The sequence below is a fragment of the Sebastes umbrosus genome, chromosome 5, assembly GCF_015220745.1.
Source record: "Sebastes umbrosus isolate fSebUmb1 chromosome 5, fSebUmb1.pri, whole genome shotgun sequence".
Taxonomy (NCBI): domain Eukaryota; kingdom Metazoa; phylum Chordata; class Actinopteri; order Perciformes; family Sebastidae; genus Sebastes; species Sebastes umbrosus.
In genome coordinates, this window is record NC_051273.1 from 5335752 (window position 1) to 5354013 (window position 18262).

General features: G+C 39.9%; 2 protein-coding genes across 3 annotated transcripts; both read right to left on the reverse strand.

The window, feature by feature from the left end:
• Positions 1–1873: 1873 nt before the first annotated feature.
• Positions 1874–9230, reverse strand: LOC119487929 (mucin-5AC-like). Its single transcript, XM_037769012.1, has 4 exons — positions 9096–9230; positions 6151–6498; positions 4046–4209; positions 1874–1983 (listed from the first exon to the last, which is right to left on the reverse strand). Exons 1-4 carry the CDS (start codon positions 9154–9156, stop codon positions 1939–1941), a joined length of 618 nt encoding a protein of 205 aa, XP_037624940.1. The 5' UTR covers positions 9157–9230; the 3' UTR covers positions 1874–1938.
• Positions 9231–10676: 1446 nt separating this feature from the next.
• Positions 10677–17759, reverse strand: mpv17l2 (MPV17 mitochondrial inner membrane protein like 2). 2 transcript variants are annotated; one of them, XM_037770526.1, is made up of 6 exons: positions 17632–17759; positions 15505–15744; positions 15230–15391; positions 14791–14867; positions 13296–13424; positions 10677–11817 (listed from the first exon to the last, which is right to left on the reverse strand). In XM_037770526.1, exons 2-6 carry the CDS (start codon positions 15692–15694, stop codon positions 11722–11724), a joined length of 654 nt encoding a protein of 217 aa, XP_037626454.1. In that variant the 5' UTR covers positions 15695–15744; positions 17632–17759; the 3' UTR covers positions 10677–11721. The 2 variants fall into 2 exon arrangements, with proteins under 2 accessions (XP_037626454.1, XP_037626455.1); XM_037770527.1 differs by having other exon boundaries at positions 17716–17756.
• Between the last annotated feature and the right edge of the window lie 503 nt (positions 17760–18262).

Genomic DNA, 18262 nt, shown 5'->3' on the forward strand with positions numbered 1-18262 from the left:
ATCAGCTAACACAGTAAAAAAAGAGCTAAACAAAGTGTAACAAAATATGAACCATTTGAATAGAAGGAAGTATAAAAATAGGAGCAGTATATACAGTATTGACAAAATTGCACAAGTGGAAAATGATATTGCACAGTGAGAATGAATGAATGAATGAAATTCCACCTGATAATATCAGGTTATTGTCAGTTTTTTGGTGTGTAAATGTAAGTGGTCTACTGGGAGCAGTGCTGGTTGTGGAGTCTGACAGCTGCAGGAAGGAAGGACCTGCGATAGCGCTCCTTCACACACTAAATGCTAAATGCAGTACCTGTGAGGGTTTTTGGACAATATTTGTCATTGTTTTGTGTTGTTAACTGATTTCCAATAATAAATATATTCATACATTTGCATTAAGAAAGCATATTTGCCCACTCCCATGTTGATAAGAGTATTAAATACTTGACAAATCTACGAAGAGTGGCGAAGTCCTGCCTATTCTGGTGGACCACCATGGGACCTTAAAATATGAACGGTAGTTAATGGCAAGAGACAAATACTTTTTTGATCCCGTTTGAATTGCACAATGAATGATGTTTGTCAATTGAAAAGATGAGACAAGACCAGAATGTGAGGCGTCTACTTCTACTTGTTTTTTCAGTGGAAAAGTGTCTCGACAGTGAGTCTCACAGACACTGAGACAGCATGATCACTATCACTCAAGACACTTTCAGTTTGGTCACAGTGGCACAGTCATCTCACTGGCTGTGACCTTTTGGGGTAATCCAAATGCAGACAACATGCTTTATCTGTAGAGTCTGAGTCACCTATCTTGAGAAACTTGACTTGATGTTGAAGTGTGGACGAAAAGACTACGGACAGGGTGCTGGGAGGTCCTTCTGAGCATAACATCAATCTGAGTCAGGGATCACAACAACCAGTGACACGGAAAAGCAAAAAAAAAAGTTGTGTTTTAGCAATATTCCTTTTATTTCATTGAAAACATCACAATTATGTGTAAACATGCGGCAAAATTACTTTGTCGAAATAATATGAAAGTAGTCTGAATATTTTATTCTCGATTGGAAGAACGCTGTGTGTGTTTCAGTCATCACTATAGAGAAACGTATGTTAACAGAATTAAAGTTGATGAATGAAAGCAGCTTCGCCACATAAGATTCGGTGGAGGATTACATGTGTCAACATTGTATGTAAGGAGATATATATATATATATATATATTTCTATTAAATTGTGTTTCTTCACTTATCCTGCTGTGATTTAACTCAACCAATGAGTTTATTTCTACATCAAAACTGTTTGTAGGACTTCAACTACAATCTGGATGTCTCAGGCCACGGAAGACATTATTTATACGCCATATATGGCAATAAATAACATAATACAAATTATATTTCCCATGCACTTGCACTGACCTATTACAATTGCATAGCTGTAATAGGAATGTACAATAATACATATTTACAATATACAATAATTGCCCAAAAAGCCATTTGTACATGCAGATAACGTTCATTTCAAGTACACTTTAAACACTGGAAATACATTTTTCTGTGCATTGTTGACATGGAAACTTAAAATGTACTGTATTCTTATAATGCCGTTTGATACATGTAAGAGTGCGATTATGAATTTTTATCCTCTACCCTGATTTTCTTTTCAAAAGATATTATGGAGGAAGAGTTAGTGCAACAGTTGATTCAGCTTCAATCAACCAAATTAAAAGCAGCCACACAAGCAGGTCAAAGATCGAAGCCGCGGCAGAAATTCTCCACTGTCATTGACAAAAGTGCTTTGTAAAGAAATAAGAGCCATGAGAGAAAAACATAAAATTTGTCTCTTTCTTGTGGGGACAACATTTCTGTGTTTTTTTTTCTGTCCAGAATCATCAGCAGACTGGACTCCTCCTGGCCTTCAGTGTCTGATGAAGTCTCCTCTATCATTTTGAGTACTGGGCGAACGGAGACTCCTCGTTCACTTTTCCCTGGAGAGATGAAAGGAAACAGCAAAGGGGTTAAAAGGGAAAAAACATATTCATAATAATCTGCAACCAGTGTGGTGTCAAAGCAGCAGTGGGTAGAATTGGAGCATATAGGATTGAAATAAGTTATTTTTATAAAACAGTCACTACATCCTGACAGTAGTGCATGAGACAGGTAATCTGAAATAAATCATGTGCCTGTGTTCTCCGGTGCTCCTAACAGCATCTGCAAGATTTCACAGACCGGAGGAAAACAACCAATCAGAGCTGATTGGAGCCTGTCGTCTCTAAGCAGCTGTCAATCACTCGCCGATCAAATGGTCAAACTAGGCAGAGCTGATCAAATATGAATCAATATTCTGTTACTGTAATGCCTATTTCTCACATCAAATGTTTTCAGAAACATCTTGTAGTGTACTGTTTAGCTGTAAAATGAGAAAGTTTGTGACCCGGAAGACATGTTGAGATCAGTTGAGGAAATACCAAGCACCGCCCACCAGCCAGAGCAAACTACAAATTACAATATGCTGAAAGGTTATTATGGAATTTTTGCCCAATGATGCCAAAAATATTCTGCCTACTGCAGGTTTAAAATGCCTTTACTGGTCGGTCCTGGAACGATCTGCAGGCCAAGCTTAAACTTGAGACCCTTATCTCTTTAAATGATTTTAAACTTAGAATAAAGAAAGTGGTCACTGCAGTTGCTTCAATTAAATAACAAACACAACACCAATATGCTGCCCTGTTAATGCGCTGTATGATGTAATGTATTTTTGTTGCTGCCATGATTCAACTCACTTGTAAAAGAGGTTTTAATCTCAATGTGACTTCCTAGTTAAATAAAGATTATATATATCTATAAGTACGATTAATGAGACAGAAATAAAATTGCCAATGAGTTGCAAAGCAGCATTCAAATGTTAATTTAGTGAACATTAAATGCAGTACAGTGTAAATATGTGTTTGTTGTTTTTTCACTAAATATCACGTATGTATACAGTTGCCTTGTAAAGCACAGAATATAGTCTTATCACCTACATAACCTGCAAGTTATCTGCTCATCATTATCTACTCAGTTTGCAAAATCAGCTGTTTTTGTGTTTGGACCCATATGTTGCTGGCCTACTGTATGTGCTGCTGTGTATGTTCAAATGCAGTACACTCTGTTCTTATTCAATGCAACGTCATGAAAGATATTTAAAGCGGCTACACTCGTGTTGGTGTGGCCAGAAAGATTTAGAGATAGCTGGCAACAGTAGTTATATTCTATAGAGTGTTTTGCTTTCGTCTCTGTTTTTCACACGGAGGAGACCTGATGCTTGGTCACACTTTCATCTGAAATGACATCTGACGACTCCAGCATGCTGAGAGTGTCTGAATACCTGCTGACACACTGATGTGGTGTTGATGATGAGATTAAATTTCTAAAGAAAGTGCTTCGTCATCACCCCACACTTTGCTGTTTCTGAGACTTTCTCACCCACTGACAATCCGTCAGTCGTTCTTCCTGTTTGCGTAAAAAAGAGAGCAGCAAACCACTGTGCTCACTGCTGAAGGGGAAAAGGAAGAAGATGACACATGGCAGTTGAAAACATTTTCAATGCCAGCTCTTATAAACTGCAAGGGTTGACAGTTCAATTCCCTGTGGAGCAAGACACTTTACTGCTGCCAGTCACACCTATAGAGTGTATGTAAAGATGGACGACATAACAGCGCCACAAAAAAGTGAAACCAAAACATCTTGGTCGCCCCCTGGTGGCTGGCTGCAGTATAGGTCATAAATCCTGCCTGGACAAAATTAAGTTTTGACCTGACGATGGCGTAGATGGAAAGTCAAGGGATCAACAAAGAGAATACAATGAATCCTCTAGGAATTATGAATGTCCGTACAAAACTGTATCCATTTCTAACATGGCTAAAACAAATGAATGACCTTTTTTTCAGTCTTATCCAAATGTGTTAGCCAATGTACCCAATTTGGTAAAGTTAAATAAATACATTTAAGTAGTTAAAGTTAAAAATCTGAAAATCCGTTAAAACATCAGGTTCCTGTTTTGTAACTTACCATCGGCACGTCTTCAAGCCTCTCGAAGTTGGACCTCGGTGATTGAAAACATTTCACCGTGGCAACCACTGCCACAAGGAGAATGACAATACAAAAGATGCAAAGGACGGCCACGAGGCCGGGATGTAGTGCCAAGTCACCTTTGTCCCACTTGTGTGTAAGACCTGAGGGTGAGACAAACCAAAAAGTTACTTTCTTAACTGCTCAACAAACTGGATAAACTACATTTCTTGCTTGAGTTAAAAAAGATTGTGTTGAAAAGGAAAGAATTGTAACTCTAAATTTGCCAGCAAAAAGCTCTCAAAGGGAGTAATCTATTGCACCTCTTATAACATACAACGACCGAGCAAACTCTGGCGAATGGAGCGCAAAACAATTGTCCAGATGTACTATGAGCGATGTCATTCTCTATTACATAGAGAGAGTGATATTGATTAACTGTTACTGTCAGCGTCGATTTTGACCAATGAAAATAGGTTGGAGGTCTGCAAACTTTGCATAAATAGAGCCAGGGCGAGTATTTTTTAAACAAGTGACACGTCGCTTTGCCTGGTCGCTGACGCACGGAGCAGGTTAGGACATCTTCACTGGGAAAAACTGAAACAATCTGATGTTCACTTCATTCGCATCACATCCAGTTAGGAGGAGGCAAAGAGTATAGAAGCAAAGAGGTGAAACTCCGGTGCTTTTTTGACAATGGCTGCTAGATGGCGCTGCAGTAGCGCATAGCCATGAATGTAGAAAAAGACGTCTGTAAGAGAGAGGATCATTTCTTTTGAGGTGAATCAACTTCCCAGTACAAACACTTAAATAGCTCTCATTTAAATCATTATGTCCTAAAATATGTCAAATTCACCATTAACCAAATCCAGAGTTATTTTCCTCAGCATAATAAACGTGCACCGCCCAGCTTCCTGCTAGCTGTATGCGGCTGTAATAATGGATATATTGGCTGTAATTCATCACTTTTATTATCTTATAATACATCAATGGGCTGTATGCTGTAAGCCTGTACCGTGGTGGATGTATTAACGTCTCTGTTCCCAAATAACCGTCTATCAGCCAGTAGCTAGTAGTGCTAGTAGCACGACTTTAATGAAGAATTTAATGAAGTTGTAAGTTATTTACTAACGCGTAGGACAAAAGCACAGGGCACAATATCTTATACTTCATGGTCTGTGGTCTATCGGTGCCTTCAAATGTGGTCGTGTTTCCCATGTTCACAAGAAGAGTGCATATGAACGCCCCCCTCTTGTGGTAGTCACGACCTCGTAAGTGGAAAGTTTCTGAAAGCTCCGAGTTCATAACTTGTGACATGTTTGTTGACGTTGTCAGAAATGGTGGAGAATATGGAAGTTAATTTTTCGGTGTATAATAAGTTAATATATTGTTATTTTAATCGTTTTTCTTTGTAATTTTATAATAGGTCAGAGGAAAATGTTGATATTCCCAAGGGTCTCATGTTTTTCCTCTGTCATTGTGTCTTTGCATTTCCTGCATTATGTCACCCACTTCTGACCTCTATACATCTGGAATAGTTCTCTTGTTACTGTAGTCTAATTAATTTTTACATTACATTGGGTCTAACTATTGTTTGTGGCATTTAATTTTACTGATTTGTAATCCCTATGATTTAATCTATTGTCCAATACTGTTTGCACAGTTTCACAGCTGTCTTTAGTTTTACTAGAAGTGTGTTTAGCTCACTGCATAGTTGTGCACCTACATGTGCATAGTGAGGGCAGAACATTTAAATACTTTCTTTTCTCTTAAGATTGTACATAATGTAGAAAAGACAGACGGTTTGGAGTCTGTAGGCCTGTTGTGAAGATCTTCTGCCCCCTAGTGGTAAAAAATTGATCAATGCAGCTTTAAAGTAAATGAAAGTAATTTGCAGCCTGTTATTTTACCACTGAATTAAACTCCACTCTGAACTGATCTCTTTCTTTGCAAAAACAACCACAAAGGACCATATCTAAATGAGTGAAAATGTTGCAGGTTTTTAATTCTGTCAGGTATTTAGAGGTGTAAATTAATTAAGATTTAATCATTGTTTTCTGATTCAGAATAAACCCTCAAACCTTCAGCTCTGACAGCAGTCTGACCTGGGCTTGTTGTGTTTATAGTGGTGGTTGCAGTGCCATTTGGGGACTCTGATGCTGGTGGGAGTGTCGATCCGTTGGAAACTGTCTCGTTGGATGTTGTAGCCTGAGGAGGCGTGACACTGGCATGTGTTTCCTCCGTCCCGTTGGGCGTTTTTGCGGAAGTTGAGGGCGGGGTTGATGACGACACTGTTTCTGAAGTGATTGCAGTGGTAATCTGGTGTGTTGTTGTTGGAGACTGCGGTGTGTTGTCTTTGGTTGTCTCACTGAATAAATCATTTTTCGTGGTGTGGTGTGCAGCACTTGTGGTTTTCTCTGCTACCTTTTCGGGTGCAGAGGAAGTGGTGGTGCCTGCAAAGGACAAACAGCATAAAAACTCTGTAAACATGCACAGTATTTGCACCTGATCAAGATAAGGCTAGTGGAGTGTTTGTTAGCTTTTTCAAGGTTGATAACACAACTGATGTTTTGAACTCAAAGCAGAGGCGTAGTTTGGAATTATGTGTCATATATGCACAGGAGGTGACTACGGGCCCACCTCCACTTTAGACTAGTTTCATTTGATTCAATTTATTTTTGTATAGCGTCAAATCATAACAGAAGTTATCTCAAGACATTTCATATCAAGCAGGTCTAGACCGTACTCTATAATTTAGAAACCCAACAAGAGCTCCCCCATGAGCATGCATTCTTATGCGGGAAGGACTCCCCTTTAACAGGTAGACCCCTTGGGCAGAACCTGGCTCTGGGTGGGACGGGTTCTGCTCAAGGTTTGATTTGATAGTCTCGCCCAAGTTTTCCCCTCTCATGTAGGCTACTGCATCACATTTAAAGGGACTATTTGTAACTTTCAGAAATGCTTCTTAACAGCGACACCTGTGGCCGCTAAGTCAACAAAAGTCAGCGTCGGGCTCGCACTTGCTCGCTCTACATAGACATGAATGAGCATCGCTCAAAACAGTGAGGCGACAATATCGGCTAAAACCACAATATCACTCTATATTTCACCTGCTTGACAGTAATGTAAGCTGACCAGAAGAAGGTCTCTCCATGAATCACTGCTGATCCTGGTGTTGGCTTTTCCTGCTCCAGCAAAAGCGGGTCGGTGCCGGGGCTGAGGCAGGAAAAGAAACGTTATCGCCTCCCGACTGTGCCCGCAGGGAGACACCGGCACCCGGTTGGAGACGATAACGTTTCTCTCTGCGGAGCTCCATCACTTCACAAGACACGGAAAACCTCTGTTGGTCTGGAGGAGCTGCAGCATTTATTTCTGCACAAACGTCCACTGTACATTCACTAGATATTCTCAGAGCTAAACTAACTCTTCTGCAGTGTGTAGTGAGCGCGCATTCACGTCTAGAGGTGGAGCGAGACAGCGAGAATGCGCGCTGTGTGAGTGAAGGCAGGCAGGCAGAGGAGCAGTGACTCCGGCCACACGCGAGTGCGCATATGCGAGCGTGCATGGGATCCCGACCCGGTACATTTATACGCTTAAAAAGTTAGAAACAGTCCCTTTAAGTCACAAAGCTAAGCATCCTATTTTCCTAAAAATATATACCGGGTGCAGGCAATCTTTGACTCAGCAAACATAATAAATTATTATCAAATATCTAAATTGATCAAATGAATTAGTTTTTACGTTTTAAGCTTTTTAATATTACTTCAAATAAAGATATACTGTATGAAATAAACCGCAAAAATTAGTCTATTTTGTATTCTTGTATTCTTTCCTAATGCGCGCCCAGCCATGCAATACACTCTAATTCAACATAAGCTTCCTCCTGATCCCGCCTCTATCCATTACAGGTATGAAACAATGATTCATGAGTAATTGGTTCAGTGGCTAATCAACAATGTAGGTTTGTATAACCTGGTATCACGCCAAAGCATTTAATAGACCTGCCTGTCCACCAGAGGATAGCATGTCGGTGTCACGTTTTGTCTCGCCGAGGCGTGAACATTACACGTGTGTGTGAAGCTGAAGTACCAGCAGAGGGCAACTAAACCACTTAGATAGGTTTAGGAAAACTGTCATGGGTGGCCCTAAAATAAGCACGTAAACTAAGTACAATACATACGGAAACAACATAACATAAGTACAGAAAAACATGTCACGAAAAAACACGTCACTTGTAATGGAGTATTTTTAAAGTGTGGTATTGGTACTTGGTATTGGATCTGAATACAGCTCCATCTGATGATGAAGATTGTGATATATGATCAAAAGCTCCATAATAGCTTCTAAATGGACCTTGAGGTGAGGTTGTTTCGTCAACTAATGAAGCACTTTTCATTTCACTTTTCACTTTTTCATGTTTGAGATTGAGATTAGACTGTTGACTGTGTGGCGTGTTTACTAAAGTAGAATGAACAGTCTGTCAGGTAATGATCTGTGTTTACTGATGATGCAGACAAACAGCTGGCGGATAGCTGGTATTGTGTTCGAGTGTTTGCAGAAGTAGTGGACGCTACTGTACTGTAGCTCAGGATCACTTTTACTGATTAAATATTTGCTTCAGTTTGCACGCAGACGTGACCTTCCCATTTACTCTACCTTCCTCTTATGATTTAGTAATAGCAATTCATACTTCACTTTAACAATTTGTATCGTACAAAATGCAGAAAGGCAACCTTTGACTTGTATTTTACAGCAACACACATTAATATAGGCTTAAATGTAAAGGTGTCTGTGTTGCTTCAAGGCTGATTGTTGTCCAACTTTTAATACAATCCTGGCCTCAGATATTGCTGCGGTAGCCATGAAAATTATACTAAATATGTTTTACCTGCATATTGAGGAAAAAACTACCTCCAATAAACCTGCTTCTCGCTGCAGGAAGTTACCTGTTTGCATAACTTTGCATCTTTATCAGACAGATGTTTAATTCAAATTCTCAAACAAATTAAACACATCAATTCAACAGGTAAAATGTGAAATGTTGACTTACCTTTACAGACTGTCACTGCACACAGAGACACCAGCACAGTGAGGTACATAGCTGGAGGCATGTTGAGTGAGGAACAGGCTGGCGGTCATATCGACATCATTCAAACACACACAGTCTACATCCTTGACAGCAGGATGTGTTGAGTGCCTGAGGAGGAGTGCTCTAAACGCTGCATATCAAATCTTTCAAGCTGGTTAGTCACTGTTTGAACAAGGCTCTGTTTGCTCTGTATTTAAAGCGACATTTATGACAGTTTTCTTGCTTTCTGCTGCTGCAGGCTCTAATCTAACTAGAGAAGGCAATTTCTGAATGAATTGCGGTTTGAATGGTGGATGTTGAAAAGACACTAAACTGGATTACTGGCTTTAAGTGCAACGTGTAGCCACACACTCCAAACAAATAGGGGGCAGCATTTCACCAACAAACTAAATTTACAGTCATCAGCTATTAAAAAAAAGCCAACTACTAAACCAGCAGGGCAAGAATATGCAAAATTCAACCAAACTTCTAAAACTCTGAGAGAAAATAACACTGCTATCTTATAATCACGTGAGGCGCCGGCCTATGTTTTACATTAGTTATCTGTGTGTTTGTGCCACTAACACATAGGTTGTATGGTCTAACTACGCTTTGATGTTTATTGGATTAAATCCAAAGTGGCAGAAACGAGAAAACGAGCTGCACCTGGGGTGGGCGAGATGAAGGTGCAGGTAGTTTTCTTGCGCACTCGATAGCTCCAGAAGGTGGATGCCCGTAGCAGCTCCAATTCAGCCAGCACAAACCCCAGCGCTGGGAGTCACAAGCGGGCTGGTGGAGCACTGGGTAGAAACCTGCAGCAACACAGAGTCTGCTGATCCAGCGGGGAGATTCCCAGGATCAGACACCCGGTGCTGGGGTTTACACTGGTTCAGTTCAAGCTATGGGGCTGCCGCAATTAGTCGTCATATTAAATGACGTCGATGCTGAAAATGCGTCAACATCAATATTTTAAACCAATGCATATGTTTATTTTAATCTTTTGTCCTTGTAGCTGCCACATACACACTTAAAAAGCCAAAAAGTCGTCTACCTGCTACCTTAGAAATGACATTGAATAAGTGTTTAATGGGAAACTGTGCCGGAGTTCAACCAGCTCTGAGTCTCTGCAGTGTGGGCAGTAAGCCTAGATAAAGATGAACGGCACCTGGTCTCCCTCCATGCCGCACAAGACCCCCTTTAGTAGCGGCATGCGACGCACTGGGTTTCCATTAACTACAAGAACGAAAAAATGCTGACGCTCAGTATATAAAATGGCTTCAAATTACCTTGCAGAATTTTGCACATAACTGTAGGAGCCATGAACGACGTCAGAAAGGAGTCATGTTTGTAGTCATGTTAATTAGGGTTATGATGGTTTATATTTTTCGGTATTGGTATTCGTTAGTGTTTATGATATTGTCATTTATTATTGTGTCATTTATTTTTATGTGATCGCTGTGATTTGGGAGATTTGGGTCACATGGATATGGGCGGCACTCATAGTTAATATAATCAGCTGTTCACCTGGGTGTCGGGGGACACACGTTATGAGTAAGTTGATCATTTTCATTGAACAAGATTTTATTCAAAGTATTTTTTTAATCTCAGTGTATCGTTTTGGTGGCACGTCGGACAAAGAAACCGGGCATGACCTCAGCAAGATCAGAACTTAACACAATAAGTCAAATGATATTCTTATATATACACATATATAAATATGTATATACATATATTCATATACATATATATACACATATACATAGATATTATATTTGATATATTTACCATTTATGCAGTTTTTTCTATCATCACATAAATGTATTAATCACCGGACCTCCCAAAACTGAAAGTGCTTCATACATAAAGCAGCTGGGCCTATACAGCGAGTATATCAAGTCACATTTACAGTCACTAGTATAAAACACAGTTGAAAATAAATTAATTTCACGTTGAAGTTGAAGATTCAGTTTGATACGTTAAAAATATAAAAGATCTTATATTTAACAAAAATCATAACAATAATCCCGTAGTAGATTTTCTTTAAGCACATAATCACAATCATGCAATTAATTTGACCTCAAAGGGATAAACTGAGCGTAGCACTGGTCTTCATATTAAGGCAAAGTTTATACAGATTAATATAATAGAGATAAAACAACGATGTGAGTTTCACACTACAAACACTCAACTGGATCTTACATTAAAGTGCCTGCTGAAGGTCGTGTTGGGCAGCAGTTACACTCATGTGGATGTGATGAACAGAAAACCCCTACCATCAGAGGTATTAGCATGACAGTCAATGAAACAGCTTTTCATCCCTGAATGTTCCTACAGGAGTGCACATAATTCAGATATAAATAAGTGACACATTAAAACTCTACGGATGTGAACGGAAGTGTTCCAGCAGTTTCATTTCCTCCGAGTTCAGACAGAAACATGTGGTCGTTTTAAACTTGAGAGGGGAACAGTTTGTCGGAGGACAAAGACCTCTGTTATAAGAGTCTCGCAACCTTTTGCAAAGGCGGAAAAGAAGTTTGACCAGATAAAAACAGCAAACACTTCTTTTGCCTCAGATGACCAACTTCACCGTTGAGCATGAACTCCGTCTCTAAGCTTTCTCCTCCAGAGGTTTGGATGGTGGGAGCGCTTCCTGCTGCACATCTACAGCACTGCTGTCTAAAACCAGCTCTGTGGGGGGGTCAACCTGTCAACACAACAGAAACCAATACACACATCAATATAATCAATACCACTTCAATTTTAAACCTCTTTACCGTATACCCATGTTTTGTCTTTTTTAGGGGGGTACAGCGGGTCTTTAGGGGGAGATAGCAGGTCAACAGTATATATCACATAGAAGTGGTGTACATCGTCTGAAAGCTGAGAACCTGAAGATTAATTTGAGATGCAGCTCAGCACTGTGTGTGAAGTTGTTTTAGTTATAAATCAGAAGTAAAAAATAAAAACAATTAATTAAAATATATTTTGAAAGTGTATAAGGGCTTAGAACATGATGATAGAAGTATATGATGGTCATTCCCAAAATTGCAGCAATTTTCGAGTTGATACCATTTGTTACAGAGATTTGGTGCTAAATTTAAAACATTTTACCACTCGAGAATTGATAAAAAATGATCAATAATCCCTCCAAAATGCCACATTAAGACACACCGAGACCTCGAAGAACACCATAGAAAAAGCCATGCTGTGATTTGGTGTCAAAAACATTGGACATTTGGAGATTTCTGCAAGAACTGCATTTTTCGGCGATTGGATGGCGAGCACTTCTGTTCTTATTGTCATTCTAGCTAGGAAAGCCATCCATCCTCTGAATGCCCAAGGTCTCTCGTTTGTTGTGTACATTTTCATGAGGCTGTGATTATCCTAGAGGTCACCACAGGTCATTTTATACAGTGAGCTCAAATTTAAAAAAGAAATGGTCTCACTAAAATGAAATGGCTACTATGGGGACTAACATGGTCATACATGAATATGATTGGGCTCATTGGATCCATAAGAGTCTCAGCTATCTAGTTATATCCAATTTATGTAATTCAAAGACTGTTTATAGACCCCAGCATGTACAAATATACCATTTTTAGAATAGGAAAAATAATAAATTTGTACTGCATGCAAAAAACTGCATGTGATTATCATAAAGTGGGCATGCCTGTAAAGGGGAGCCTCGTGGGTACCCAGAGAACTTGAGGTCAGAGGTCAAGGGAGGTGTTTGGAAATCACCATGCCAGTTTTTCCTGGCCAAAATGGAGCGTTATTTAGGCTCCCGACATGCTAGTATGACATCGTACCAATTGATTCCTTAGGTTTTCTAGTTTCTCTACTTTCACTCTAGCTCTAAATCGGAGCCTGCTACATCCTCTGAAAGACAGTAAAGTCGCCCGAGCGCTGAGAGAAAACTCTGACAGACACAATGAACAACATGAGCAGAGAAATGGTTAAGAATAATTTTGATATATACTGCGTTGTTCTCTCCTAGTTCCTCTATATTAGTGCCGTTTTTAAATTTAGCCTTAAAAAAAACCCCATAAAAACAAAAGCTGTAAAATGGTCATACAATAAGTAAAAGAAAACAAAAACATTATCTTCATAAAAAAATGATCCAGGAAGCAGAATTTCCGTTGAATCTCCTGTGTTGTGTGCGTTGTGTCCTGTGTGACTTACTCTGTGTTTGAGGTAGGACAGGTAGGTGTCCCACCCTAAGGTGACGAAGTTGATGTACACAACGCGGAATTTTGGCGAGAGGAAGTAGAAGTTGATCATCTGAGCCGGAGGCCAAACACAACAGTCTGCCTGCAAGAAAGAACAACACAGATGAGTACAAACAAAGCTGGACTGATTACACAGAGCAAATATTAACTTAACTTAATATATAATATAATAATAACTTAATGCCAAAGTGGGGATTCTCTGTCGCGTCAAACTCAAAGACAACCCCATCTGGAGATGAGCCAAGCCAATCTGCAGAAGAACTTTGGTGACCTCAAGAGACTTTAAGTTGCTCTTCATAACAACATTTCATTGTGGGAAACTTGTTTTGAACCATGCATGGGCTTAAATGTAGACTGATATAGGGAGTGAGTACAGAAAAAAGAGAGAAAGGACCTGAGCTGATTATTTACTAACGATCCCAAGATTTTAGCCAGGTTACACATTTGGAGATAGGGCGATAACTAAAAACGGAAAAAGGGCTCTGAGTTTTCCATATTTCTGTTCAAATGAAAAAAAACAAATATTATATTTCATTAATATTTTTTATTTTTAAAATACAAATGAATTAAAGATTGATGCTCACACTGCGCTTTTTTCTCCTTGTGTTGTTTCATGAACACCCAAGGACACAACCACAGACAAGAAAGCCATGTTCAGTTTAAGTTAAAGTACACATGCAAAAAAGCTGTAAAGTTATCTTCTTATCTCTGGTTAAGAACAAAGAAGAACTTGTGGTGTGATGAGTGAACGACGAATGCGAGTACATTAGCAGCGACCTGCTGCTCCAGATCTACAGGTGAAACACACAGCCTGTATATAAGAAGTGGACGTTGTCACTTTGACGTCACCCATTCATTTGTGGACTGCCGTTTTGAAGCCTCGAATTCAGCATTTTGGCTGTCGCCATCTTGCTTTTTTTAACCAGAAGTGACATGAGAGGGTGGAGTTAAGTATAACAAAACGCTGAATAAGACATTTTTAGGCGACCAAAATGTTACAATTAACTTTCATGAACTGAAAACACACTGTGAAAGGGTTAAAGTTGTAAGAAGAGAACAAGGACAACTCCCAGACCGGACAATGCCGTGGTAGCAACCAGTCAATCACAAGGTAGCCCCGCCCTAAAGCATCCCCTGCTTTATGGTCTATTTGACTCTAAATGGGACCATAATTTATTAAATGAACATCATGCTGTATTGAAGAAGACTTGAAACTAGCGAGTGAGACCATAAACTCATGTTTACAATGTTTACTGAGGTAATAAATCAAGTGAGAAGTAGTCTCATTTACTCATAGACTTCTATACCATCAGACTTCTTTTTACAACCAGATGAGTCGCACCCTGCTGGCTGTTAAGAAAGAATGCAAGTTCAATGCACTTCTGCATCGGCTTCACGTTTCAAAACCGAAGGTTGCTACCTGGTGAGACCTTGACAGGTGTACTTACCTTGTAAAATTCCAAGAACTTGTCTTTAAACTCCTTCCATCCTTCAGATAAAGTGTGTCCCTCCATGACACCCATACCTGCAATAAACAGAGTTGTCTGTCAGATGTGCGTCAGCGCCATGCTTCATCAAAACCAACTTCAGATAAGGTCAGCGGCTGGAGGAACTCTTATAAAACATGACCGATTCACTGATAACACCTCAGTCAAATCCAAAAACAGATGACCTTTGAACTCCATCCACCTCTGATATTGACACACATCGCCTTTGTTCTTACCTCATCCACGTCTTTCAGTACAACCGTTGACTCTGTACAGTCTGTCTTGCGTGTGTGTGTGCGTCAGAGAAACTGCTTATGTGCTAACACCTTGACTTTGTGCGTATGTGTACACTAAGGAAAGAAGGAGACAGCCTGCTTTGGAACTCTGAAAACCTTCTCACCTAAAAAATACCACATCCCCAAAAACGGTGAGGCGACCACCTGGTCCACCAGAACCTTCTTGCACACCGTTTTCAGAGTTCTGCCCGCGAACCGTCTGTCCAGCCATCTGTACCAATAGTGCAGCATTGGACCGAAGGAGCAGCCCACCGTAAACATACAACCTTTAGGGGGAGAGAGTCAGGGGGAAAAGAAATAATCAATGGCAATGAGTCGGTCATTCAAAATACCATGTTTTATTCTTTATTAAGAGATGAAACTGTTCTCTCTTTCTCACCTGTCCTCTTCCAGTCTCGGACTCTGTCTGGTTTCTTGTAGTTCTCCCGGCTCTGCTGCACGATGTCTCCCACCGCCATTAACACTCCTCCGCTCAGGGTGTTTGTCAGCAGCAAGGCCCGGCCTTGGAAAAGCGGCCGCCAGTTGAACTGCATCCGGACCACAAACTCTTTGCCCACCCGGGGAAGCATGACCGCAGACAGAGTACAGTCATCTGCTGGAGAAACACAGCTCTCTCTCTCTCTCTCTATATGGGAAAGATTAAAGAACCTTCTTTATTACACCAACGTATTTCAGCTCAGGGCCTTTATCAGGGTGATCTACCAAATGTTTAATAAAAACCACAGCCTATATTCAATGTATGAATGTTAATCAGTTATCCAATGAGAGCTAGAGATGTAGATGCCCAGCCTTCAATGGATGCTGCACCTCCAACACAGGGTTCAAAACAAAAGTACACAACAAAATAAAACAAACACTCATAGAATATTATCACAGAAACAAGAATATAATATAGAATCTGGGTCTTTAAAACAGCTTATACTGTTAAAACTATCATTACCAAATAATTGTAAAAATTACTGTAAACACTCTAAAATCTTCTAAACGTATAAATCCACCTATCCACCCCCCTCTGTTGATCTAATCAAAACCAATTAAAGGGACTGTTTGTAACTTCTTAAACGTATAAATCACCCGGGTCGGTGTCCCATGCGCGCTTGCATATGCGCGCTCGCCTGTGGCTACGCTGTTCAGACAAGACTCCAACACAAACTACACAGAAGCACCAAAACCGCAAAGTTCTATCTAGTGAAGCCCGTCTTGCAAAACAGTGTTGGCCGTGGTCGGAGGATGCGGGGGAGACCGTAGCTTTGGTCTCCAGGGCCGGAGTCTCTGCTGTACTCTGCTCCTCTGCTCCTGTGCCTGCTTGCCTTCACTCAGCTCGCTCCACCTCACGTGCATGCGCGCACACTCCACACTGCAGAAGAGTTAGTTTAGCTCTGAGAATACCTAGTGAATGTACAGTGGACATTTGTGCAGAAATAACTGCTGCAGCTCCTCCAGACCAACAGAGGTTTCCCGTGTCTTGTGAAGTGACGGGGCTCCGCAGCGAGTAACGTTATTGTCTCTGACCGGCTGCCGGTGTCTCCCCTGTTCCCTCTGACGGCGGTCGGGAGGCCGAAGCAGGAAAAGCCAACACTAGGATCAGCAGTGATTCATGGAGAGACCTTCGTCTGGTCAGCTAACATTACTGCCAAGCAGGTGAAATATAGAGTGATATTGTGGTTTTAGCTGACGTGTGTCGCCTCACTGTTTTGAGCGATGCTCGTTCATGTCTATTTAGAGCGAGCAAGCGCGAGCCCGACGCTGACTTTTGTAGACTTAATGGCCACAGGTGTCGCTGTTAACAAGCATTTCTGATTCTTAGAAACAGTCCCTTTAAGGTACATTTACAACAGATAAAAAATGTGCGATTGATTTGTGATTAATCATGGACAATCATGCGATTAATTGTGATTAAATATTTTTTTATTTATTGACAGCCCCTGTATAATTTTAAAGGAAACCTCTTTAACTCTTATTTGTAATATTTTTGATGCAATGAAAAAGAATAGGAATATTCTTAACAAAGTTAAAACAGTCCCTTTAATGAGTGAAAAAGGTCTATGTACTGGATGTTTTGGGTCTCCTCTTTGGCTTCATTGAATACACTTTAAATTACACAGACAGCTTATCATGTAAATTACTTTCTTTGTTTTAACAGGTGATGAAGCTATTTATATGTATATTCTGGCCTGTGACTGGATGAATGAAGCCATGTGTGTTTCTGGTAAACCTGCAGGCTGATGAAACAGACACAAACTGTTCACAGTGTTCAGGTTCAAAGGTCACCTAGCTAGCATCACAGTTAGCTGTCAGCTAGCTGGTCAGGCTGCATTAAAGACTCATTTAAACCAGATTAACCTCTCTGTTACTCCGACTATGTAGCCGAAGACAACAGCTCACTGAACCGGTTTCTATCTGGTACAACACCGGCGCTGACATTGACCACGTGTGTACTGAACTATACATTAATGTTTCAATGAGCTCACTGCTTCCTGTTGAGCAACACATGAGGATATCTCACCTGAGGAGAGTCCACTCTGTGCCGGGTTTAAAGTCTGTTAACCTGTTATAATATGATGTCTACAGCTGTACGCATAACCTTTACCTAAACCCCAACCACGGAGAGGAGCGGGTAGAAAAACAGTAATCCTGAGACAAACACACTGAGCACACTGCTTCCTCTTCTTCTTCGTTGGTGTTTTATGGCGGTTGGTAAACAACTTAATGCTGCATTACCGCCACCAGCTGGTAGGAGTGAGGACCAGCACTCTCACTACTCACTAGTTTACTACTAAAGAAAATGAAATAAAATAATAATAATGATAATAATGATAATATTAACAATAACAATAACAATAATAATAATAATAATAATAATAATAATAATAATAATAATAATAATAATGATAATAATGATAATATTAACAATAACAATAACAATAATAATAATAATAATAATAATAATAATAATAATGATGATGATGATGATGATGATGATAATAATAATAATAATAATAATAATAATGATGATGATGATGATGATGATGATGATGATGATGATGATGATGATGATGATGATGATAATAATAATAATAATAATAATAATAATAATAATGATAATAATAATAATGATGATGATGATGATGATGATG

Excerpts from the sequence above, each read along its gene's own strand:
- LOC119487929 (XM_037769012.1), bottom strand. The coding sequence starts at position 9,156 with ATGCCTCCAGCTATGTACCTCACTGTGCTGGTGTCTCTGTGTGCAGTG. Across the intron at positions 6,499-9,095 it reads TGCAGTGACAGTCTGTAAAG|GCACCACCACTTCCTCTGCA; the intron begins GTAAGTCAACAT and ends TGTCCTTTGCAG. Across the intron at positions 1,984-4,045 it reads GGCTTGAAGACGTGCCGATG|GGAAAAGTGAACGAGGAGTC; the intron begins GTAAGTTACAAA and ends TCATCTCTCCAG.
- mpv17l2 (XM_037770526.1), bottom strand. The coding sequence starts at position 15,694 with ATGCTTCCCCGGGTGGGCAAAGAGTTTGTGGTCCGGATGCAGTTCAAC. Across the intron at positions 14,868-15,229 it reads GGGGATGTGGTATTTTTTAG|GTATGGGTGTCATGGAGGGA; the intron begins GTGAGAAGGTTT and ends TGTTTATTGCAG. Across the intron at positions 13,425-14,790 it reads AGTTCTTGGAATTTTACAAG|GCAGACTGTTGTGTTTGGCC; the intron begins GTAAGTACACCT and ends TCTTTCTTGCAG.